General features: G+C 44.2%; 1 protein-coding gene across 1 annotated transcript in view; it reads right to left on the bottom strand.

Annotated features, from left to right (window-relative positions):
- Positions 1-25,298, bottom strand: part of LOC138282870 (prostate stem cell antigen-like) — a 46,621-nt gene extending 21,323 nt beyond the window's left edge. Inside the window, exons 1-2 of the mRNA XM_069220861.1 lie at positions 25,180-25,298; positions 11,962-12,123 (exon numbers count right to left, since the gene is read on the bottom strand). Coding sequence (XP_069076962.1) covers positions 11,962-12,123; positions 25,180-25,231 — 214 coding nt within the window. The 5' untranslated portion in view covers positions 25,232-25,298. The remainder of the gene's footprint in view (positions 1-11,961; positions 12,124-25,179) is intronic.
- Between the last annotated feature and the right edge of the window lie 384 nt (positions 25,299-25,682).

Here is a 25,682-nt window from a genome sequence, read left to right as displayed (position 1 = left end):
TTTACACACTGTATTTCAGGAATGGGGCCACCCAGTAAAATAATTAAACTACTATTTTTAATAACTAGTAAATATCCCCTACAATGATGAAGTCTGGTTTTCAATAAATGTTAAGGAAAAATAACTTTCAGAAAGTTATCTTTTCCCTGCCTGAAGTTCCTAGGGAGGCTAATTCACATTAGCTCTCCAGCTTCTCCCAGGCTGTACTTAAATTGATTAAGGTGTGAATGTGGTATGAATTTCCTTCCAGAAGCACACAATATACAGACCTGTACATGGACACAAATAACTTCTCTGAACTCCACAGAATATGCTGGGCGGGTGTTGTGGGTATCCTGTTACAACACAGTATTAAATCGTGTTTGACAGGGCAGTTGATGCATATTTAACACTTGGGGCATACTTCAAAGGGAGTGAACATGATGCCAAGACAATTCTTGTGTATGCCTACTCTGGTTGCTGAAGGACCCTGCTTTTGTCCTACCAGACTTCTGTCTCTGAGCTCAGTGTGGATACAGTTTCTACTTCAAACTGGATTTTAGTGTTAGATGTGGAAAGGCACTGGCGATTTCTCTATGACACCCCTAAACACAGCCCTAACTCTCAGAGCCGAAGTTTAGTGTAACTGAAGACTTTTGCCTTCTTAAAAATGCCCAGGCACAAGACATTTTGGACCTGTTTGCAGGAACGCAAACAGCAACTACTGAAAAAGTGGGTTGGGCTGCACCTGAGAAATATTACTCAAGTGGTCAGGGAGTGCCCAAAGAATCACCTCTACCCACCAGCAGGTGCCAAGCATAAATGTGGCACCCCTATGCACCTTCTTCATAACACTGCTGGGCTGGCATATGGAATATACCAGGCAAACTGGACCTGCTGCAACTGGTGTCTGTGAGAAGGACCGGAGGAGGTTGGACTCCTCCCACTTGAAATCCAGGACAGAAAGATTTCCAAGTAACATAAGGCAGATCCCCTAGGTGGCTCCAGGAGCATAAAAAAGCTGATGAGGACAATTCTGTGAAGATTCCCAGCTGCACAGTGGTAACTGGACCTGGACTGGATTTTGCTTTGTCCTTTGCCTGACACCCTGAGAGTCTCTAAGTGCTACCTCTGAGGTCCTTAGAAGTGTACCACTGTGGTTGTGTGTGCAGCAAAAGAAGTTTGGGAAATGTTTCAAAACGTCAGCTCCAGATCTTTAAGGGGACGACCGCAATAAGTATCCAACCAGTAGTACACAAGTATTGAACTGAGTTCAGGTTTTCACAGGCAGAAAATAGGTTTTCTTCAGAAACCAGCTAAGTCCCTTTTAAGATTGTTACTTGAAAACATTTCAGCCTTCCCTACTTCCAGGTCCTAGTGAGGCCAATCTATTTGGTGTATCCAACTGGCGCTCCATCGCGGTCAGCATCAAATCTAGCTTAGGTTCCGGTCTACTGTGACCATTGACTAGAATTGGCACTATCCAATTCTTAGCGCTATTTTCATTTAAACCTTTATGCAGCTCCTCTAGCCAGTTTTAATACTTAATTGTGAGACCATTCACTTTCAAAGCATTTAATTATGGGAATTACTAGATGAAATACTTGTTTACTTCGTGTTGATGCAGAATCTAAAATACTGAATTATTGAAATACTGTTGCTGCTATTGAGGCAAATCATTTTATACTTTTAGAAATTCATTTTTTTAAATAGCATATCATTGCTTTTTACATCGCATTGGTCTTTGCACAGATATAGGGGGACTGCTGCTCTGTTGATATCGTGGCAAGAGGGCAAGTTTTTTTTATCAGAAAGGCGTCATTCTTTACTGGCAGCGCTCTAGTGTTTGAGGCACGCACACACTGATACAAATATAAAACGATGGTCGAAGGCATGCCAAAAGCAAGCCCATCTGCGCCCATCTGTATCCAAATGGTGGCCTGCCATAATGCCGGTTGCACTCCAGAGATGATATCTTCTATAACTTATACCTCTGCGGAGTTACACAACTTAAGGACCCGCAGTAGGAACTGTAGCAACCCTGTACCATTGGGTTTTGTGGGCCTTGTAATCTGCAGCTTTTGTAAACTCTCCCTCCATCCTATAAATGTAGGAATCTGGGAGAAGACGGAGCAGACTGATACCTCAATGAGACTAAAAGCTGTCTTAATCAGTGCTCTCTCCCTCCTTAAACATGTCCTGGACGTAAGTAACCTGATTGAGGAAGAACAATTAGATATCCTCTTTATGAATGAAACCTGGAAAACTCCTGTCCAGATTTGCAATGGTCCTCCCCAAACTATGCATGTGCACACTTGGACAGAGAAGCTGGAGGGGTGTGGGCGTATCATTTAGAAAGTCACTGCTAAGTTCTAAGTCAAAGAACTGGTAGGCATGGGAGCCTTGGTTTTCTGCATTTCACCCTCAGACCAATGCTCCTTCTTGGGGTTCTGTTTTACTGCTCCCGGGGTGTGCAGAAGATTTTACTATATCACCCAGGTACTGGCACATAAAATCATCAATTACTCAAATTTTACAGTGCTGGGCGATTTTAACATCATGCTGGACAATCCCTCTGATAGCTTAGCATGGAAGCTGACAGATATGCTCACAGCCCATGATCGATCAATGACCCCAGTGGGGTCGACACACAGAGCGGATCACACAATTGAGGCAATTTTCTCCAATTCCTTAATAAACCTTGATCGGCCTAGAAAGGTCCCTTGGTCCGACCATTTTGAATATCCCTTGTCCTGGCCCTGGTCTTCTCCTAAGAATAAGAGGAGATTGAGTCCCTCCCCTACGAACCTAGCCTGGAATAAGATCAATATATCCTTGCTGAAGGATAGTTTAGCATCCACCAAACCTGTGCTAACTAGCAACATTGTTTCAGATGAGGTGTTAGTAAATAAGTGGATGTCTGAGGCTGCCAATATGGTGGCCCCTGAGGCCAGCTTAAGGACCACTAGATACCGTCCCTCACCCCGCTGGTTCATTAGTGAACTAGCGGGAGAGATAATAAGGGAGATAATAAGGGTAAAGACATTTTACAAATTGTCTCAGATTTTACGAACCCAAAAGTCACTGCACCTCCCCTCGAGACAAATGCTTTTCTATGTACAAAGCTGAGTACAAATTTTTGAGCTAAAATTTTAAAGATTCAGGACAATCTTTTGAAAATGAAGGGCACTGAAGTTGCTCAAAACCCTACAATACCACCTGCTCAGGGTAAACTGTCACAGTTCAAACCTCCAACTGTACATAACCTGAAGGGATTCTTCAACAAGTGCTAATCAATCAGGATCCCCTCTGGATCCTCTTCATCCTCACGTTGTGAGGCTAATAGGGGATAGCCTCAACTTAAGAGCCTTAAGCTTAAGAGCTTTTCACTACCTCGTTGTGCTCTGGGATAGTCATTCCCCTTCTGAATGCAGATGCAGAAATCCTCTCCAACTTCAGCCCCTTCTCTTTGCTCCCAGGGGTCTCAAAGATTATTGAGCAGATTGTAAATACCCAACTAGCTACATAACACCTTCAGTCTCATCCATTCCTCAATATTTGGCTTCAGGGCTCTCCACAACACTGAGACAGTGCTTATGGAAGTAACCGACTCCATCAAATTTGCGCTGGACGCAGGCAAAAATGCTGCCTTAATTGTATTAGACCTTGCTGCATGTTTGATACAATTTCACACAAGATCCTGCCACATCGCCTGGCCGCTATAGGAGTGGAGGGGACTGCTTAAGTCAGAGGACAGGCAGTGTGAATAAAGCTGTTTTTAATCAGAGGCAAAGACACTCAAGTGTGGAGTTCCTCAGGGCTTGGCCCTGAGCACCACACTTTTTCATATTTATATGACACCGCTGGCATACCTAATTGAATCATTTGGTATCCAAGTGGTCTCCTATGGAGACGATACCCAGCTTCTGCTGACCTATGACAGCAACTCCTCTAAAGCTAGGTCACAATTTGCAGCCTCCATAGTAGCAGTGATGGGTTGACTTAAGACCAGTGTGCTCCAATGCAAACCTGAGAAAATGGAGGCCTTGCTGTTTGGGGCTAACCCCGGGCCCAGCTGGTCAGGGGTATGGCCAACTAATTGCACTTGACCCCTTCCCCTCGGAAGTGATCAAGAATTTAGAGGGTATATTCACACTCATCCATCCTTTGAAACCCTAATTGCTGCAGTGGTTAAAACCTGCTGAATACTGGGGATGTTAAGAAACTTTCTTAATCTTCTGCCCTGGGAAGCCTAGAAAACAGTAGGTCAGGCATTAATCCTCTCCAGACTGGCCTTCACTAACATACTGAGGGGCCTCTAATTTTGGAAGCCAATGATTACAAATCGTTCAGAATTTGGCTTTTTTCCTTCTGTGTAAACTTCCCAAACATGCCTCCATCTTTCACCGTGACCAACTGCACTGACTACTGGTGAAAATGAGGATTATGTTCAAAGCTCTGACGGTGGCACATGCCACCTTCTATAATACTGGGCTCAAATACCTGTGTAAAAGGATTGTTGAATATTGTCCAAAAAACCTATCCGATCGCACTCTGCCTGGCTGTTGGCTATATGCCTCACCAAATGTAAGAAATGGGTCTGTTCAGCCTGCTCACTTACTGGAACAATCTCCCTCCCTCTCTTAGATGCAAAGCTGAAAGGAACTTTTTTTGCAAACAACTGAAAACACATCTGTTCAAACTGTAGACTTGGTTGACACGCTATATTGGCACCGGTACACTCTCGCAGGGACTGTGCTTTCTAGAAATTTTATCATTCAGTAATTCATTCAAAATATAATTTCTCTGGAAAGTTTTCTTGAATATTCCACAATTATTTCTCAGATGTACCAGTATTATAATTATTTTACCTCCTTTTGATGTACCTAACACATACCTGTGTCATATTCTCACATGAGCAGCAAATAAATCCCATTTGCTCAGTTAGATAAATGGAAACCAAGCCCTGAATTTAAGGATAGATTTAATGAAGAAGTTTTAAAACAACTGGGGCACTTACGTTGTAGGGAAGCTGTGTCACACTTTTCATCATTTTCTGGCCTGCACTGTGATTTTCACCAATGTATAGAGCAATATGCAAGTCCACAGGAAGGTTTCATGACATTGGTGCTGTTCACCAGTGGCAGACATTGCTATGCTCCTTTAATGTGCACACACATTGGACCCTCACCCATAGTTCAGAGTGACTACAGGTCTGCCACTAGAATGAAAGGCACTTACCTTTTACAAATTCCCTGATTGGAAGATCACCTATCACCCCTCCCTTGTTAAACCTATTTACTGCCTATAACAGCATGCTTACATTCATGCTACAGTGTTTATTGTGCAATATGAGTAGCATTTTGCAAATATGTTGTGGGGCTGGCAGCAGCTGTGTGCAGCGTGAGCCATGTGCTGTGGAAAATACTGTATAAATAGTGCATAAAATCATAGTTCCCTTTCAGATTACCTTTGTCTGTCATATAAGCATACCTCTTCAGATGCCGGTATCACTTCAGGAACCTCTCCCCCAAGAGATCCTCTAAAAATCTTGGGGAGCTGCCAGATGAGATACTCAGTTGTTGCCAAATCAGTATCAACCCAGTGATAGTTCTAGTACTCCTTTTTGATGCAAAGATCTTGGACGAGAATTTGGTTTTGGTCTTCCGAAAAGGCTTACAATAAAGAGTGAAAATATGCATTTTCCCTGGTTTAGATGTGAGAATTTATATTTTAAAGGTTTGGGCTTTGGTTAGCTCTTGAAACCTGGCTGTGCCCTTAAACTAGATTTAATACTGACCTCACCCAGTCAGCAATTGTACTACATATGGATTTCAAAGACATGCAGATTAAATGTGTTAATTGTACAAGGCAAATATGTCCATGCACTGTTAAGAACTACCAACCAAGCTAACCACAAGCACCCCAAGGACTTGTTCATCATCAAGATGATTGAGGAACCAAAGAAACAACCACTAAAGTGCTAATGTGGTGAGCCTGCACTGACCACGAACTGCTCATAGCTTTGAGGAATTGTGGGCACCTACAGCTGCAATCTACCATTGAGAGATGTACAGTGTGGATTTTCATCTTCCCAGGCCTTATGATAGTGTTCCATTTAGTTGTGGCTGTTTGAGCTGAGTCTGGAACATAGCTGTGAACTGAGCTGCCAATGCTGCTCTCAGACATTGAAGTGTTCATGCTCACATTTCCTCTCTCCATCTGCAAAAAACGGTTGTCTTTGTAGGTGGCAAGTCCTTTGATGTAGCTGCAGTATCTTTGCCAGAGTGAAACCTGCCAAGTCTCATTTCCTGTGGCGATCTGCATTCCGTGGGAAACAGCATCCTGTCTGGAGCTCTTACAAGCCTGTCAAAAGTGGGCAGCACAGCTTCATGGCATGAACAAGAGTACTGTGTGGATCATCTTCCTAGCCCTTCTGGATCCAGAGTTATCACCCCTTGCAATGGCCAAATCTATAGAGGTGACTGTACTCTGTAGTGCCCCTGGGCCCACCAGTGAACCTCTTCCAGTATTACTCTACCACATCTGGTAGATTTCAAGGGACAAGCCCCCAGTTCTTAACATCCACTCAAGGGACCCCTAGACTGGACTGGCACCCTAGACAGCCACTATCTCCACCAAAGAGCCCACTAGCTTCTGGACTTGGCCTCCACTGATTGGACCCAACAGCTGCTGGGCGCCAGTGACCGAACTCTGTATCAGCCTCCATGGACCACTGGAGGTCCCTCAAGAAAAAGAATTGCACTTACTCTGAAGGGTGGACTCTACAGTTCCTAGGGTGATGGGTTCCCTGGCATGTTTGGACAACCTATTGGTTTTAATGCAGTTGGCCAGGGTACATTCCTGAGCACATCCTTTAGTATATATGAAATCAGATTACTCAAACCAAAACTACAGGGCCATTGGTGGTGGTCTTTGAAGTAACTCTGAAAAGGCTTTGAAAAGCACTCTATGGACCTTGTAGGTAACAGACTTAAGGTTTCATCCAAATCATAAAACGAGTTCTACAGAAACATGAACAGTTTCTCCACATTTTCTCAAGGGGATATTATCAGTGATTGCACCTAATACTGGAGACCTATAACTGTTTTTGGGGTCCTAGCTCTGAACCAGAGGTTGCTAGGGACTGTTCTTTACTGGCTATCTTTATTTTAAGTGTTGAACCTTAAAGTACCTTAAAAAAAAGTCACTTTTCCAAGAAACATGAAAACTGACTGGGCCTTAAGATTCTTTATCTTTTGTTAGATGTATACTGTTTCAGAGTGTCTAACCTCACATCACTACAGGAGTAAGCTTTGGCCCCCAGACACCATCAATCTAAGACATTGAAGTGACGAAAGGGAATACTTGGTCATCCAGATTGAATGCAATAACACTGCGGCCCCGGAACATGAGTGGTAATCAACATTGCATACCAATGCGCTGAGTACAAAGGCTGCACTGACGGGGTCTGGAAACCAACTCTTTAATTGACTACCAGACACTCCCTGTCTCTTTATATCATGATTTCAGGTTCCTTCTTTTTCCCTTTTTGATGGCTTTCTGTCTTTTACTTTTTCCTTTTTTCCCCTTTGGTTGCTTTTCCCTCTCTTGCTCTCGGAAAATATCTGATGCGGAAAAATAAGTGCTGGCCCCCAGGGGCGGCTCCTCCGTTAGGGCGGAGGAGCGTCGCTCCTCCCACCCCCCCCCCGCCAGCTATGTTTATTATCCCCGCGTTGTGAAAGGGGTGGGCCATCTGGGATGAGGAACAGTGAGGGGGAGTGCTCAGCACTGCCCCTCACTGCGCAAGTTTTTTTGGCCGGCCATCTCGGGCTGGCCAAACACACATGCACTGTAGGCTCTCTCCAGCCCAGCAACACAGTTGCCGGGCTGGAGAGAGCCTGCACAGGCTCTCAGTCTGCCTGGGAGTGCCCTGGCTGGGCGCTTCCAGCCAATCCTGACACAGCTTTTAGCAGCATCAGGATTGGCCGCAGGGCAGGCTGGGAGCCCTTGCCTGCGTGCAGCCAGCAGGAAAGAGGAGCGGAGCAGGGCACGGCGTCAGAAAGGCAAGTGTTCATTTAAAAAAAATATATATATTTTAATACATTTTAGATCCATCTTCTACCCCTCCCCACCCCCTATGCGCCACACCCACCCCGCTCCTTATGAGCGAAGGAAGCCACAACTGCTGGCCCCCAAAAATGAGTACCGCTTGGCCCCAGCACAATCACTGGATCAACTGACGCACTGCAACTCTACAGATAAGCTGGCAGTGTGCATTACAGACTTACCGCCAGACTCATTGCCAGCTACATTTCTTATACTGGGGTCTGAGGCGAGGAGGTATTGTTTAACTGGTTCCAAGCTGCTGTGTTATTTCAGTTTTGTGGCAGTGGAGCTGGCTTTGCATTGCAGTTGTCAGTGGGTGCTCTCTCATACGTGCCAGCAGACCAGATTCAGGCAGATTTATTTTAGGTGCTTCCCGCTGAATAATGCCTTTGTTTCAATATAAGCGTACGGGGAAATTACATTCTCCCAATTTTTTTTCAAAATCTCCTACTTCGGAGTTTAAAAACATTGGCATGTATGCTCGCTGACCTTTCAGCGTGAGTCTGCAACAGAGTGTTTTAGAAAATTTGGCCCATATTTATACTTTTTTAGCACCGCAGTTGCGTGATTTTTTTACGCAAAAGCGGCACACACTTACAAAATACAAATATATTTTGTAAGTTTGCAGCGCTTTTGCATCAAAAAATGTATAAATATGGGACTTTGTCTCTTGTGCTGAGCGAAGCACATTGTAAACATTGCAAACATTATTTTTGTTTTTTCCCGTTATGTTTATTTTTTTAATTGCTGTCTAAAACATACATTCCCTATTATTTTTGTAATTGAATGTAGAATTGACTCCAGATCCCTGCCAATAATGAAACGAATTTCAGTACACATTATTGGTTGGGGAAACAGAATCTTTATCCAATTTGTTTTTGGTGGTTGACCAATCCAAGATGGAGAATTTCTTATTCCTGTTCCTGTAGCTTCCTCTTTCAGGTTTTTCTCTATAGAAGGAAACTGTCTGCTACCTTTATTGTTACACAACCACTCTCTTCAGTTTGTTGTTTGCTCTTGAAGATCCTCCTGTTTCAGTTTTCTTCTGCAACTAGATTCCAGTCCAGCTTTCTTGATTTGCTTCTATCTTTTTAGGGTTTTTTCTCTAATCAGGCTGACTTTAGCGTTGGTGGTACCTGGTGCAACAGTCTTTGTTTGTGCTACCCCAATGACCTCATTCTCCATAAATTCTCTCATTACAACCCTCATTGGAGCCCCTCATCTCTCCTGAGCCCCCTCTCATGTTTATTTTATAGTGCTACTCATCCTAGTGTAGCATGTCAGAGCACTTTACATCACACATAACTCACACAGAAACATTGAATCACAAAGGTTTTGTTAATCAATGTATGGGAAATATCACTTGAGACTTAAGAAAATGAGGGATACAAGATGTAGGAGTCACATGCCATTCAGATCGGTAGTGCTTGGTCTGGGGAAACAAAGCGGCCTGATTTATTAAGTTTTCACACCGTGCAGTAACCAACGTTGCTGTACTGCATTGCATGAAAAGGAGAGCGCAAAACAGCACCATATCTACTAAGATATGTCACTAATGTAGAGCTGGTGCACCTTAGGATGCATTGCACCAATGCACGTGCCCATGTGTGTGATGTCTAGCATAGGTTTTATACTGGAGCAGTATCCTTAAAGCACAAAATTCTATGCTTTGATAAAGTTTAACACTTTACCACTTCGTATGTGTATCGTATGGTGCACCACATATGCAAAGCGGGAAAGGTTTAGAGAATGTAATTATTTACTCTATGTTTAAACTGACTTGGAGTAGGTGTCATTTTTTTATGCAAACCCCTTTCTACCCAACTTCGCAGATAAGGATTAGCATCATGGGCGGGTACACAGGAACATCCATCTACCACACAGCTCACAGTATTACTTACATTCCTTTAGGGCTACTTTTCAATGCAATTCAGGTTTTGCTCTGAAAAGTGAATCCCAAAAACAAAACTTTACACTAGGTTTGCATCATCTTTGTGATGCAAGCCAGGAGAAAAGTGTTAGTAAGTCTGCCCAATAAACGTAGGATTTGAAACATGAAACAATAATTGTGGTTGTCTATATTAATAAGAATGCATAAAGGAACATTTTTATATGACATTAGAATAACAAAAGTTCATGGAAAAAACCATCAGGTCCTAAACCTATGCCTTGCAGTTTGCATGCAGCTCCAGGATGCCAGTTCATGGCTCACCGTGCTATATTTGAATGATTGCAACCTATGAACTCCAAGTAACAAAAGTATATGTATGACTAAATCAGTAACCCGCTGAGCTATTAATGTAAAATACAAACCTCTGATCTGAATGTTACACATTCTACTTTGCAGTGGAACCATTAACCCTCTCTGCTACTTTATCATGAGTCAAAACTGCGACAAGATAAGTTACAGATCTCTCCATGAAGTACATTAACCACTACAATTATCATGCTGTTGTTGAAAAAGCCGGGCACACAAAGATCTCTGCAGGCTGTTTTTACTGTGCCTTAACCTGAAACACAAATTAGTGTCTAATGCTGCGGCTCTGGTCACACTGCCCTAAAGCCAGCACTGACTCCAATCCAGTTCTTTCCCACAAGAGGAACTGAAGTTTTCTTCAGTCTGCTTTCTCCTTCATTCATTCTGTCTTCATCTTGGAAGTGGCCTTACAACAAGGAAGCAATAGGACATTTCTTACCACCAAGAATAGACACCCTGCATTGCCTTCAAGATCTGCCTTTGACAGACAGTTCCTCAAGCAATCCAGTGATGCGCTGACTTTTCCATATAGAGACGCATTGGGCACAGGGCTATAGTATTTGGATGGTATTGTCTTACCACGTGTCTAATTGTTTCTATGATTCCAACATTGCTCAGACTGTTTGTGTGATCACTTGTATTACGCAGTATCCAGGCTATGTGTCACTGACAAAGCATAACAAGGCTGAAACCAGTCTGGGGCTGCTTGTGTTCACTGCTGAAGGGGGCTTGCCTGGAAATTCTTGATAAACTGTTCCCATGAGGTGCAATCTCAGTATGGTTGTGTGTAAGGCAGGCCTCTCTCTAAAAAAAACAATGATATGGAAAGCTACCCAGAGTGATCGTCAGTCGTCCAGACTATTTGCAAGCATTCCTCCAATCACCTTCTGTGTCTTTAATGGATACCGTAAAAGGCAAAGAGTATGCCCAGTTGTGGGTCTTCTGCTTGCTGTGCCACAAAATCCAAGCTACACCTCACTGGCAAAGCCAAACTCAGCCTGCAATTGATTCTTTTCCCTTGAAGAGGGTGTCTTGTCTAGCCATTAGGGAGCGACTATTTCAGGAGGTGCAGGGTCAGTAATGGTTTGCATAAGGCGGGTCACTGTCCATGGTGGCACAGTGGCCAAAAAGCAATGGGTTGGAATGCTCCCTCGATTGATTACCAGTGACTTTGGTTGTTTGCAAACATTCTTCCCATCACTTTTTGGGTCCTGGAATGCCACATGCCTGCAATCTCTAAATCGGGATTTAAGTCTCACTAATCTATCAAAATATCAATGTTTACTGTCTCACCAACAAATGCCTGACCATCTCAAGCCAACATCCCTCAGCCTATCACATATTTTAAAAAAACACTGTGATCGACCAACTTTCTGAACAGGTAGCTATTGATACTTCATGATGGAAATTGAGGTCTCTTTGTCCTAACTTTTAAACTTTTTGCCAGCATCCCATTGGACTCCCACCATCATCTTATATAAAATGATGGGCTGATACCAAGTGCACAAGCATGCATCTACTTGTAATTATGTGCAAATCCCTTTAATTGGAAAATGAAAAATACACAATGAGTTCTTATCACCTAACTCATTAAACAATTGCCATTAAATTGGTACCTTTTATATTTATCTTCACTTTGTTTGCCGGGCCCTCTGCATTTGTTGGTTTTGTGGCTTTGGTGGCTTCTGTAGCTCTAGTGGCTTCGGCCACTTCCAAGGCAGTCAGAACATCTATGGTTCTCCAGGCATCAATGATTTCCTCTTTGGCGATGGATTGACCTAAGTAAATGGACAAAATCAAAAAAAGTAATTAATTACCATTTTTCCAAGTTTTTGGTCTAGTGCTGATCAATGTGTAGTCATGATCTCCCCACTGGTGCACTACGGGCCCCTAATCCTGACAGTTCCTTGGTGTAAAGTTGTACATATGCAAGCACACTTCCTAGTCTGCATGTCAAGTATTCTACAGGGACATACCGTGTACCATACAAAGTTCCAAGTAATTTTTTTTTGGTAGCAGGTCTAGAAAACCTTTCAACATGCATCCTCCCAAAAATAATCATACTCACAAGATGGCAGAAAGTCATATTCAGTGCTGCCGTCACCGAAGGGCAAGAATGTAACGAAATAACCACGGCTCTCCAGGCGGCTGCATACTATATGCACTGGGGTACACATAAACAATCAATCTGTCCCTTTCTCTCAGCCTAGTGTAGTAACATCTCTTCTACCTGGTGGATCATGAGCATGGGAGAGTCATTCCTTCCTGATGACAATTTGACCCCTAGGGCAGTGTTATCCCTAGTTATGGTAGTAACTTCTTAACCGGGGATGCAACGACTAACTATCACTATGTTCTTAGATATGGGTCCTGTGATCATTTGCTAATAAATATTGCATGTTATGACAGCTGTGGGACAAAATCTATAGGGAAAAGTTTCAGGTAGGAATCAAGGCTCCCACCTCTGCCAGTAATTCACAGGGTTGGTAGCTCTTTGTGGTGTCTTGCTGTGTGGCGCCAAATCACTGGCAACCAAGGAACCTCAGATCCTGGGCTGGCAATTCCTCGCAGGATTCTGTGCATCCATTTTCCCTCAGGAAAATAGGCTGCTCTAAGTGAAGAATGTTAGGGAATCTAGCTACTGTTAGTTTGCCAAGGCCTAGGGCCTGACATCCAGGGTCAGCTCAGCTCAGCTCAGGGGCTCAGGTGCTTCCTATCAGGATCAGTGGACTGGATTATTAAGGTCACTAGCTACAGGGATGATATTTTACCTCTACCACCTATGGTGGATTTGGTTAGCTCCCTCCTTTATAGACCATGTGATGAATGTCATCAGAACATCAGGATTAGGAGGGGCCAAAAGCAGGTTTTTTTATCGGTGAAGATCTGAGCCGGACCGAGCAGAAGTTCAACCCATGAGGGCTGTCACGAGGAAGACTATGGGCCGGATTTTGATTTTGATGGAGGGGAATACTCCGTCACAACCATGGCGGATATCCCGTCCACCGTATTATGATCCAATTGAGAAAGTAATATGGCGGACAGGATATCTGTCACGTTTGTGATGGAGCATTCCATTCGCCAAGATCTAAATCAAGCCCTATGACTTGGAGTAATGAAGATTACCTGTAAGTAATACAAGCATTAAGTCCTACTGGAAGGTTCCACTCTTTCATGGACTCCCAGGCATCGACGGGCACTTTACCAGATAGTTCCCCAGATGTCCAAGAACTCTCTACCCCATCAGCCCTTGCATTATCCTTTCTTCTGGGAAGAGATGCATTGTCATCTTTCTTCCAGTGCACACACATGGATTGCCTGGTGCTCAGCTAGCTCTGCACCTGCTGCAGTCCGCAAGCTCTCTTATACGTACTCACACATACCTGGAGTGAAGGAGAAAACAAACTTTACAGCATTTCAAGTCAATGACAAGCTGGTATGTTGCCCAAAACTGCACTGTGCATTTTTGACAGAAACATAAACATGGGCTCGTCTTTCCTCTGTAGCATTAAAGACTGCCACCTGCTGGATGGGCGGCGTCAGATCCAGACTCAAGACACCAAGGCCCATATTTATACTTTTTTAGCGCCGCATTTGAGTCATTTTTTGACGCCAAATCGGCGCAAACTTACAAAATACAATTGTATTTTGAAAGTTTGCGCTGCTTTTGCGTCAAAAAACTACGCAAATGCGGCGCTAAAAAAGTATAACTATGGGCCCAAAAGTCTGTAAATACAGTGAGTGTGCAATTGTCATACTTGTTTCCCCATTGAAATAGAGAAGCCCATTCATTTGTTGGGGTGTTGAGATTTTATAGTGCTTCCTTAGAAGCATCATTTGAAATATGTAAATCATGTTGCGATCCAGACTAGTCCTGGGATCGTTCTGGCTGATATTTTGGAGGCACGACCTGTGTTTTTATGAGAAGGCAAGTAACAGATGGGGAATTTAGTAAAAGACAACATTTATGCTGTTAGAAATGTAAACCTAATGCTGCACCTACCAAGTGAAACACTTCAAACGTACTTTAGAGATGTATTTGAGAGGAAGAATTGTCATTTTAAAAGAGAATATGGAAGATGTTACACATATTCTTATGCAAGTACAAGCTCGTGGCCCTTAAAAGACTTCAAAAACTGAACAAATGACCACTATTTGTCTTTTGAAAGTTATGGGGCAGAGAGACTCTGAGTGATGTTGGTACTTCTGTAGATCATACAATCTTTATTGGCTTTAAGGATTTCTTGCCATCTGCTCCTAATGAAAGAAACACCAGCATGTGAGATGATGTTTACAGAGCAGGCATATAGCTGTGTTTGTAAAATAGTTCTATAGTGGCACAGGGTTACTCTGTTTTTATCATAAGCACATGCCCGTGCTTGGTGGTGGAGAGTTTTCAGACCAGGAACTATAACAAACCTGCCCCCACAATCCTGCTTTATAGAAATATATCATACTGGATATAGGAAATTATATATACTGTTATGCGATTTTATGTTATATCAATAATCCTTTCGAACGCCAACAGCAAGTAGCTCATGCACTGTACATATTGTCAGGCCAGGGTAATAATATTTCAGGTCTACATAACAGGAGAGGGAGGGAGCTGTCAGTCTGTCCCTGGTGGACAATGTAGGAGGCTGGCCTGGCTTATAGTGGGTACCAAGTTGTACTTACACCTTGTGCCAGGTCCAGTTATCCCTTCTTAGTAGAATAGAGGTGTTTCTAGCGGCTTAGGCTGATAAGGGTAACTATAGCAGAGCAGCTTAGACTGAACTAGGAGACATGCAAAACTCCTACTATACCACTAATATCATATAGCACAATATCATAAGAGAACACAATATTCAGAGTTACTAAAAATAAAGGTACTTTATTTTAGGGACAATATGCCAAAAGTATCTCAGAGGATATCCTCACTTAGGAGGTAAGTAATATACACAAATTATATGCACACAAACCAATATCAGGTAAGGAACAGTTAGAAAAGTAGTGCAAACAATGTAGAATCACAATAGAATGCAATAGGTAGAAATAGGCCTAGGGGCAACACAAACCATATACTCCAAAAGTGGAATGCGAACCACGAATGGACCCCAGGCCTAGTGTAGGTTGTAGAGGGTCGCTGGGACTGTTAGAAAACACTAAGGGTGTCCAAGATACCCAACCCCAAGACCCTGAAAAGTAGGAGTAAAGTTACCCTACTACCCCAGAAGGACAGAATAGTCGTGATAGGGGATTCTGCAAGAACCACAAGCACCAGCAAAACACTGAAGATGGATTCCTGGACCTGAAGACCTGTAAAGGAAGGGGACCAAGTCCAAGAGTCACGAAAGTGTCCGGGGGGGGGCAGGAGCCCACTAAACCCCAGCTGAAGGTGCAAAAGGGCTGCTTCTGGGTGGAAGAAGCCAAAGATTCTGCAACAACGAAAGAAGCCAGGAACTTCCCCTTTGGTGAGAAGATGTCCCACGGCGCGCTGGAGGTTGCAGAAGTGTTTCCACACAGAAATATCGCAAACAAGCCTTGCTAGCTCCAAGAGTCACGGTTGAGAATTTTGGGTGCTGCTGGAGACCAGGAAGGACCAGGATGTTGCCCCTTGAAGGAGGACTCAGCAACTCAGAGAGCCCGCACAGAAGCAGGCAGCACCTGCAGAAGTACCAGAACAGGCACTTAGAAGATCTGAAGACAGCGGTCGACTCAGATTCACAAAGGAGGGTCCCACAACGTCGGAGTCCAACTCAGCGAGTTGGGCAATGCAGGACGGAGTGCTGGGGACCAAGGCTAGGCTGTGCACAAAGGAATCCTTGGAAAAGTGCACAGAAGCCGGAGCAGCTGCAGATCACACAGTACACAGGATTACTGTCTGGCGTGGGGATGCAAGGACTTACCTCCACCAAATTTGGACAGAAGGCCCACTGGACTGTGGGAGACACTTGGACCCAGCTCCTGTGTTCCAGGGACCACTCTTGTCAGGATGAGAGGACCGGTGATGCAGAAATTTGGTGCCTGCGTTCGCAGGGGGATGACTCCGTCAACCCACAGGAGATTTCTTTTTGGCTTCCAGTGCAGGGTGAAGGCAGACAGCCCTCAGAGCATGCACCACCAGGAAACAGTCGAGAAAGCCGGCAGGATTAGGTGCTACAATGTTGCTGGTAGTCGTCTTGCTACTTTGTTGCGGTTTTGCAGGCGTCCTGGAGCAGTCAGCGGTCGATCCTTGGCAGAAGTCGAAGAGGGAAGTAGAGAGGAACTCTGGTGAGCTCTTGCATTCGTTATCTGAGGAATAGCCAGGAGGAGAGACCCTAAATAGCCAAAAAAGGAGGTTTGGCTACTAAGAAAGGAGGCTTGGCTACTGAAAGAGGTAAGCACCTATCAGGAGGGGTCTCTGATGTCACCTGCTGGCACTGGCCACTCAGAGATGTCCATTGTCCCCAACACCTCTGAATCCAAAATGGCAGAGGTCTGGGACACACTGGAGGAGCTCTGGGCACCTCCCCTGGGAGGTGCTGGTCAGGGGAGTGGTCACTCCCCTTTCCTTTGTCCAGTTTTGGCCAGAGCAGGGCTTGGGGACCCCTGAACCGGTGTAGACTGGCTTAGGCAGAGATGGGCACCATCTGTGTCCATCAAAGCATTTCCAGAGGCTGGGGGAGGCTACTCCTCCCCAGCCCTTCACACCTATTTCCAAAGGGAGAGGGTGTAACACCCTCTCTCAGAGGAAATCCTTTGTTCTGCCTTCCTGGGCCTGGGCTTCCCAGGCCCCAGGGGGGCAGAAACCTGTCTGAGGGGTTGGCAGCAGCAGCAGCAGTGGAAATCCCGGAAAGGCAGTTTGGCAGTACCAGGGTTCTGTGCTAGAGACCCGGGGATGCATGGAATTGTCCCCCCAATACCAGAATGGTATTGGGGTGACAATTCCATGATCCTAGACATGTTACATGGCCATGTTCGGAGTTACCATTGTGACGCTATATATAGGTAGTGACCTATATGTAGTGCACGCGTGTAATGGTGTCCCCGCCCTCACAAATTCCCGGGAATTTACCTTGAACAATGTGGGGGCACTTTGGCTAGTGCCAGGGTGCCCACACACTAAGTGACTTTGCACCTAACCTTCACCAAGTGAGGGTTAAACATATAGGTGACTTATAAGTTACTTATGTGCAGTGAAAAATGGCTGTGAAATAACGTGGACGTTATTTCACTCAGGCTGCAGTGGCAGTCCTGTGTAAGAATTGTCTGAGCTCCCTATGGGTGGCAAAAGAAATGCTGCAGCCCATAGGGATCTCCTGGAACCCCAATACCCTGGGTACCTAGGTACCATATACTAGGGAATTATAAGGGTGTTCCAGTGTGCCAATCAGAATTGGTAAAATTAGTCACTAACCTGCAGTGACAATTTTAAAAGCAGAGAGAGCATAAACACTGAAGTTCTGGTTAGCAGAGCCTCAGTGATACAGTTTGGCACCACACAGGGAACACATATAGGCCACAAACTTATGAGCACTGGGGTCCTGGCTAGCAGGATCCCAGTGACACATATCAAACACACTGACAACATAGGGTTTTCACTATGAGCACTGGGCCTTGGCTAGCAGGATCCCAGTGAGACAGTAAAAACACCCTGACATGTACTCACAAACAGGCCAAAAGTATGGGTAACAAGGCTAGAAAGAGGCTACCTTCCTACAGACAAGCCATCACCTAGAGTTACCCAGAGTACCTTTTTCAGCTGCCCCTGAGCTCAGAGCGTTTGCCCACCCCTAGGACTGTGGTCCACTGTTGGACAGAGACGTTTTAAGGCAAGGGCAGAGTGGGCTCTGGCGTTAGAGCCAGCTCTGTTCTACTGAGAGTTTTGACCCTGATGACCTTGAGTAATTCTTCAACAGATTGTAGTAAATAGCGTTTTCCTTTAATTTATATTTAATGTGAGTAATGTGTGAGAGTCTAACACAGACATTCAGCAGAAAAATGTTGTGTTTAAGTTTCATGCAACATAAATAAAAAAAAGTTTCTTTTAGATCAATACAGGACCTCACATATGAGAAATGGGGGGGGTGTCACAGAGATTATTTTCAGTAATATTAGTGAGATGCTGCTCTGTTACAATATTGAAAACACACAGCACTATCCCTGAATATTATATTTCAACACATTTAGAATGTGGGCCAGTGTGCCTGTGCAGTGTCACTGACCGGGCCAAAGAGGGCATGAAAGAGCTGAAAATGGATCATGAATTCAGAACTGTTCCAAACAGCGCCCCCCAAACCTGTTTGGCCCTGTGCCCCCCAAAATGCTTAAGATGTCCCTGCTGTTGGAGATCCTTAACTGGCACCTAAGTTGTTTCTTGTGCAGCCGCAAACATCTCTCTGCCACTTACTCTCAGACTATTTCTTGGATTTTAAAGCATGTTTTGTGCTCCTTCCTGCATTGTGAGGACTCAGCCTGGACTGCACGACTGAGCAAATTTTTTACCAAATATAACATGAGCCTCATTTTTCTGACTCTAAATAACTGTTCAAACTCCCCATATATATGCAATGTGACCCATGGGTCCCGTATTTAAGTAATAGGTAGCTAGCTTTTCTCCAGCTTTACTTCAAGATGTCAAAATTACTGATCTATTCTCCTGGCCTGATGCAACTATTGCTGCCCCACCCCGATTTTTTGCTGCTCATTCATATTATCCAGTTCAGGAGAGCTGTGAGGAATACTTAATTGTCATGTAATCTGTCCTGATGATGGTCCCTGGCACACCTTGTAGGACCGAAACCCTGATAAAGTTTTGCTGATTCTGTCGCTACCTGTGACAAATTAATTATATTTTAGTCACTAAGTTTGTTTCTACACTGTGTAAGTGGGTTACCATCCACTTCAAGTGGATGGTAACTGCGACTCCATTTGCGACCGCATATGGAATTGCATTCCACTCCGAATCGCAAATAGGAAGGGAACACCCCTTCCTATTTGCGATTCTGAAATGCATATTGCGAGTCGGTCCCGACTCGCAATATGCATTTCTGAATAGCAAAGAGGCTTTTGCGCCTCGCAAACGGCGATTTTCGCCGTTTGCGAGGCGCAAACCCTTTGCTACATCTGGCCCAATGTTCCTGCCCATGTGATGTTCCCCATTCAATAACAAAACGGAATGATGTGCTAACGTAGCAGGTGAAGCACGATTAGTGCAGCTCTTGAGGATACAAATTGGTGGGGGGGAACGGAGGTTCTCACAGTCACCGCAGAAGCCTCATCAGAGTGAAATTCATTCTCAGACTGCACGTCTGTGGGGATCTCCCAATGTCCATCAAAGCTCCCCCCCCCCCCGCAGTGAAAAAGAGAATCGGTTTGTACAGGCGGCCTGTCTTTCACTTTAGCCCTCTTTTCAGTGGATGCATTCTCTACAATAAAGTCTATTTTTTATTTATAAAAGTGCATAATCCACCCCATGGATACCTTCACTATCATTATAGAATATGATGAGGATCCACCCTTGCTACAAAATCCAGACATGGCAGATCTTCACTCCAGGTGCAGCATATAGTGCGGCCTGGCTTTAGCCCTGGTGGTGCCCGGTACAACTGTCTTTACTGGTGCATCGCACCCCAGACCTCCTTCTCCACAAATTCCCTCACTATCACTCTCCTACGATGCCCGTCACCTCTCCATAGCCACTCTCATATACATATCATTTTTTACAGCACTACTCATAGTTGACTCACACTCAGTTCTGTGATCTGCATGATACACATTCTTTGCATTGGGTACATTAACCTTCTGCGCTACCTTAGATGAGTTAAAGCTGTCACTAGACAAAAACGATCTGTCACAAGCATAAACATTAATCACCAGCTATCGTGACATTTTATGATGCCGGAAAACTGCTTAACGAACAAGAAAGTTGTGAAGTTCACGCGCTTTTAGACCTGTACGTTTTTTTAAACACAGGCCCGGAATCCACCAAAGTCAGCGCCAGGTGCGGTTACACCGGTTGCACGGCCCTAAGGCCTGCCCTGATACAATGTACTTGCACTACCATATTGATATTACAAATAATGGCAGCCAGGGTGCAGAACAGGTGCACAGATCAATACAAGGTACTGGGTTCCAGCGAGTAGGAGGGACTTTCTCTTGTCCGTTGAGCAATCAGGTGCTCCTAGACCACTGGTGTCCCACCCCTCAGGTACTATTGCACTCCAACAGGAAGCCAAGTTACTAGTTTTCTTAAATTGACTTTTCAGTGGCAGCAAGGGTGACCAGTCAGGGCAAACTCCAAAAAGGAGGTGAAGGGATTGGAAATTGGATATTGTATGACTCTAAGACACTAAGATGAATAAACTCTCACATAGGAAAATAGGGCAAGTACAACGAGGAGCAACACAAAAAGACACACACGTCCTAACACTTTCTGGGCCTGCAGCGTAACCCCAATCACAGTGATAGCAGAATAGGAGGGCCCCTCTAGACAATGCCGTCAGGAACAGATTGGGTGTCCTCCGCAGGCATGGAGCTCTTGGGTTCCTGTTGTTACTAGGGGCTGTGTTAAAAATGTTCCAGTCGATGGAGTAGAGGCGCCATGGAGTAATGATCCATCAGGCTCCCTGTGTTATCTGTGCCCTATTCCTTAGTTTACCAGTAGCCATGTGAGCAAGCCTGAATATCACAGTTTTTAAGAGTCCAGGTAGGCCAGAGTCCTATAACACACTTCCAGACTGTAAAGCCACCTAAAGCAGATCAAACAAAATGAACATACAAAATAGGTGATATTTTGGGATGTCAAAAGCCAAGAGTGCCACGGTATTGATGTCCAGTTAATAAAATGGATAGGGGTGTTCGAGGAGCTGAAGAGCTATATAGGGATCAGGTAGAATCCTGGTAATAGCATATTGTTCATGATAGCATTAATATAAAGAAATTAGTACCTCAATCATCCCATGTTCTACGTCATGTGTAATTGTCCATCTTCATTCCAAAGTTTGGGCTTTGTACATCCCTTGCTACAACTATCTTAAAGACAATCACAGTTTATTGAAAATGTATTAGCATCTTTCAGTCCTTCTCCTGCTCAGATAGATGCATTTTCATAACATCTGCATCTTTTCTGAGGCATAAATTATTCTGTGGGGGTTTAGATACATGTGATTTTTCGGTGTTGTTTTTAATTTCCTGTCTGGTGATTTAGGACTTGCCACGAATACTCCAAAGAAGATAAAGATTTGAATATTCCTTTGGGTTATTTTATTTATTTCACGGATTAACTCTATGCACTAATTTTAATCTGAGGTTTAGGAAGAAAGCTTTATATTGCTCCACCAAGAGAATTTTCCTTCTTGATTTACGGCATGTCACTGAAATACTGAATAGTGACCTGGGGTTTCCCAGAAATGCTCATAAGTACATTTATTATTTTGTACTCCACAGAGATGATGCTTTTGCACAAAAGTGTGTTTGTAGTGTCTGTGTGAAGTTAGGTGTTGTGATAAGACAACATTTTGAAGTATTGAATGTTTTGATGGATTTCTTCAAAGGACTAAATTTAAGTTCTGTGATAGAAAACAAGAAAAGCATAGAGGTTCTAATGAAATGTTGCATATTTGTGAATCAGAGGTCTTCCGGTTGATGTAGTTTGAAAAGTAATATTGGTGAAGTGAGAAGACACAAATAAAAAGACTATGGCCATTGTGTGGTAGAAACATAACTGCAAATGAAGAAATTATCAATATTCTAAGGCCAACCCATGTTCTAACATGTCCCATATGTCATAATGTCAAATCGGGAGAACGGTACTGCAATGAAGCTTAGAACCAAGTATGTTCTTTAGAGGATACTAAACTTCAAAGTCATATCTTGAGTCTGACAAGTCAGTCAAGATTTTTGTTCCTCAGGGCATCCATGGAACCGAAACCCTCACTGTAACTTTGCAGATCATCAACACACTTTAACTCCACAACTAGAAGAGAAAGAATGAAGGTCTCAGTAGTTCTAAGAAATCAGTCACTCTGACTTCAGTCAACTGGACTCTACCTTACATCCTAAGTTGAAGAGTTAAAAACGTCTGTGTCCTCCTAGGGCTGAAAGGGGAAGATACAAGCTGCCCCCCAATATTAGGGATGGCACCAGATGGGTCGGAAAAATGCATGCCTACCACCATCACTGCCCTAGAATGCTTCTCTGCAGAGCCTGAATCTCTTGGATGGGTATTAGCCACCTGGCTACAAGGTCCTTGTGTTCCCAGAATGCCTCACTTACTCAATACAAACGCCACTGAATCTTTAATCACATGGATGTTGCTTTTAATCCCGTGCCCAGGAGCACGCTTCGTTGCTCATATAAGGCTGTGTGTGGCTTTCACAAATTTCAAGGCAGGTCAATACAACAGTGATTTTCCAGTTCTTAGTTATAGTTCTGGTTTTAAGGGAGAACGGTACCAAACAGAACCGTCTCTCCTTGGGTTTGGTGTGCGGAGGCCGAGCAAAACATTCTTCTAGGGTGCGGCCGGCCTATGTCCTGCTTTTAGTAGCCAGGCAAAATACAGAGCATACTAAAGCCAGTGCTTCCTATAAATTCACAAATTTCAAACACTCTTCCAGTCATGTAAGAGGGCGTCTGCTGTGGGTTTACACCACCTTTCCTGGAAGTGCAGAGCAGGGACAGGACCGACACGAAATGGTTAGTGGAATGAAGATTGCACCCAGACTCCTTCAGCCAAGGTCTTCTAGTCGCTTGACAATGCCAGCACATATCTGTGGGTAGCAAGATACCAGGCACTGTTGTTGGGAAGAGGTGGGCTTTCCACCCTAACCTCTCGAAAAGTGAAATTATCTTCTTTGAAGCTTTCATCTCAGGCTCTTGCGGCGTACCTATGATAAGTGCAGCAGGTGCAGTGTCACTAGGGCCGTCTTCACTATCAGACCAAGGAACTGGGAGACACATTTTTAATTATTGCTTTAGGGCTCAAGGCACAGCTACTATGCCTCTAGTCCAGGCCACCTCATCATTTCCACTTTGCCTTCTCCTCTGTCTTTATCTCTCCCCCTCCTATGTAACTATAACCTTTGACCCTCCCTTCTGACCCTCCAGAGGCGTAACATTCATAAATTAACTTCATCTATGATCCTAAATGCACTACAGCTCTCCATCTCACTCCTTGTCTGGAAATTACTCCTGCCTGCTTACTCCAGCATAAATTAATCTACAACTCTTCCTTCCGCCTGCTCGTTAAACTTCGGCCCAGACCTTCTTACAATTAGCACAGTTGCAGTGTCACCAGAAGTGTTTTTGGATTTACTTTCCTGCACAAAATGATGATATTTTTCGAGTTTTCATCATTTGCATGAAAATGGTGACGTTTGTGCCAATTTATGTCATAGAAGTCGAACATGCTGAGAACAAGTCTGCAAACATTTCCCATGTGTTCCAGTGAAATCAGCTTCTCGGTTCTTTCTCTGAAAAAGTTATTGTTATCCATCAACTTTCAAAAATCGCACCGAAAGGGTTTTAAAGTTGACTTGTGAGTGAAGGGCGCGTCCATTTTCAGCGCCAGTTGGCCTTCATGAGGAAATATTGTTAATTTGTGGAAGAAGAATATGCAAATCGGGGACATGTTTAGGATTTCGGGGTATCTTGGCCAAAAGTAATTTGGGGGGCCCTGTTCGTATCAGCTTTTAATTTATGATCCAGTTTCAGCTGGTTCGTGCCCTCTTTGCCCAGGTCACTGACACTGCACAGACACAATATTCCAATTTCTAAACAAGCTTACGCCTAATATTCAGGGCTAGTGACGTGTTTTTTCAATATGATTACACGGCAGCAGCTCACTAATATTATTGCAAGTAATATTTCTGACTCCCACCCTTTTTCATATGTGAGGTCGTCTTTTTATCTAAAAGGAACTTTGTTTATGGATGTTGGATGATGTTGAAAAACACAAACATTTCTCTGCACGTCTCTTATAGACGCCTATACACCACACACATTAAAAGTAAACTAAAGGAAAACGGTATTTAAAACAGTATTTTCAATAATGATTACTCATGAGGTAAGAGTCTCTGCAGAGCAGAGCTGTCTCCATCTGGGGCCCCCTGATAAGTTGGGGCCCTGGGCCAGCGCCCACTTTGCCCAGGTCTTAAACGTCTCTGATGCAAATGCATAGTCATCGGAAAAGCGGGAAACACAGCGCTCTACAGCTGCACCAATGGAGGCGCTAGCCTTGTCTCAGACACAAACACCTATCGCCACTGAACAATGTACAAGCTGCATACTTGTCGGATTACTTTATGCCATAGATTCCGCAACTATTTCATTTATTTGCAACTAGAAGCCCTCTTACGACAGAAACAGCAAGAGACAAATGTTTGGAGAGAGTGTTAGTGTCACCATGTATTATAAGGATTAAAATACCCCTCCTGTACAAGAGAATAATATCGCAAGCCACCCCTGAGTTCTATGAATGTATAAAGGAGTGTGGCCTTCTACCTTGTTTCTTCGTTTGGTTCTGTAGCTGCCTCAGGGGCCATACCTATCAATCGTGGTTCAGCAGGTGTAGTGGCACCGGGGCCCAGTGGTCTAAGGAACGCACTGCTCCAAAATATTAACTGTTCTTGACTAATTTAGGGATTAATGGGCCCATTTTCCTTGCTTGCATGAGGACTCGTGGCATCCTTGCTATGACACCTTCCCATAAATTGTACAGTAAATCATAATTCAGTCCTCATATGACGTATTTTGTGAATAATGAAGACATATGCCTACTTTTGCCTCCTCTACACGACTGAGACGTAAATGAGCGAATGCTCTATCATTTATGAATGTGCCTCTCTTTACAATCAAGTCTTTACAATCCTGACCTGTTGCTTGGAAGAGGGCCGCAGCCAGCAGCAGGATGGACGGAGCCTTCATCTCCGGAGGTGATGACGAGCCGCCGAATAAATCAGTACTTTGCCCCCGACGCGCTTATATCCCTTTCTCCAATGGGATGTGTTTGCTTTTCAGCAGATTTATTGTTTGCCACGGTGACGCAAAACTCCTCCAAATAGAACTAATGATGGGTAAAGGGGCACTTCAAACTGTGCCCTCCTCCCCGCCCATGGAATGGACCCAGCACTCCCTAATGGGTTTCGGTGTTTGTCCATCACCTGTAAAATGGGCTCTTACCAGGCTCCCTTCACCCCCGTAACCAGGACCTCAAACACTCGGGGGGACCTTGAAAAGCTCTCTATTGATCTAGGCCTCTCCGGGCGCTTGTTAAAAGAGGCAGCTCACAGAAGCGAGGTGGGCGGGAACACGGAGGTAAAGAGTTTACGAGGGCGGGAGCTGATGCTTCTAATCTCTGTCTTTGTATGTCCAGAAG

Source organism: Pleurodeles waltl, chromosome 2_2 (genome assembly GCF_031143425.1).
Source record: "Pleurodeles waltl isolate 20211129_DDA chromosome 2_2, aPleWal1.hap1.20221129, whole genome shotgun sequence".
Lineage (NCBI taxonomy): Eukaryota > Metazoa > Chordata > Amphibia > Caudata > Salamandridae > Pleurodeles > Pleurodeles waltl.
The sequence above is the reverse complement of the archived record's forward strand: the minus strand, read 5'-3'. Positions and strand labels throughout refer to the sequence as shown.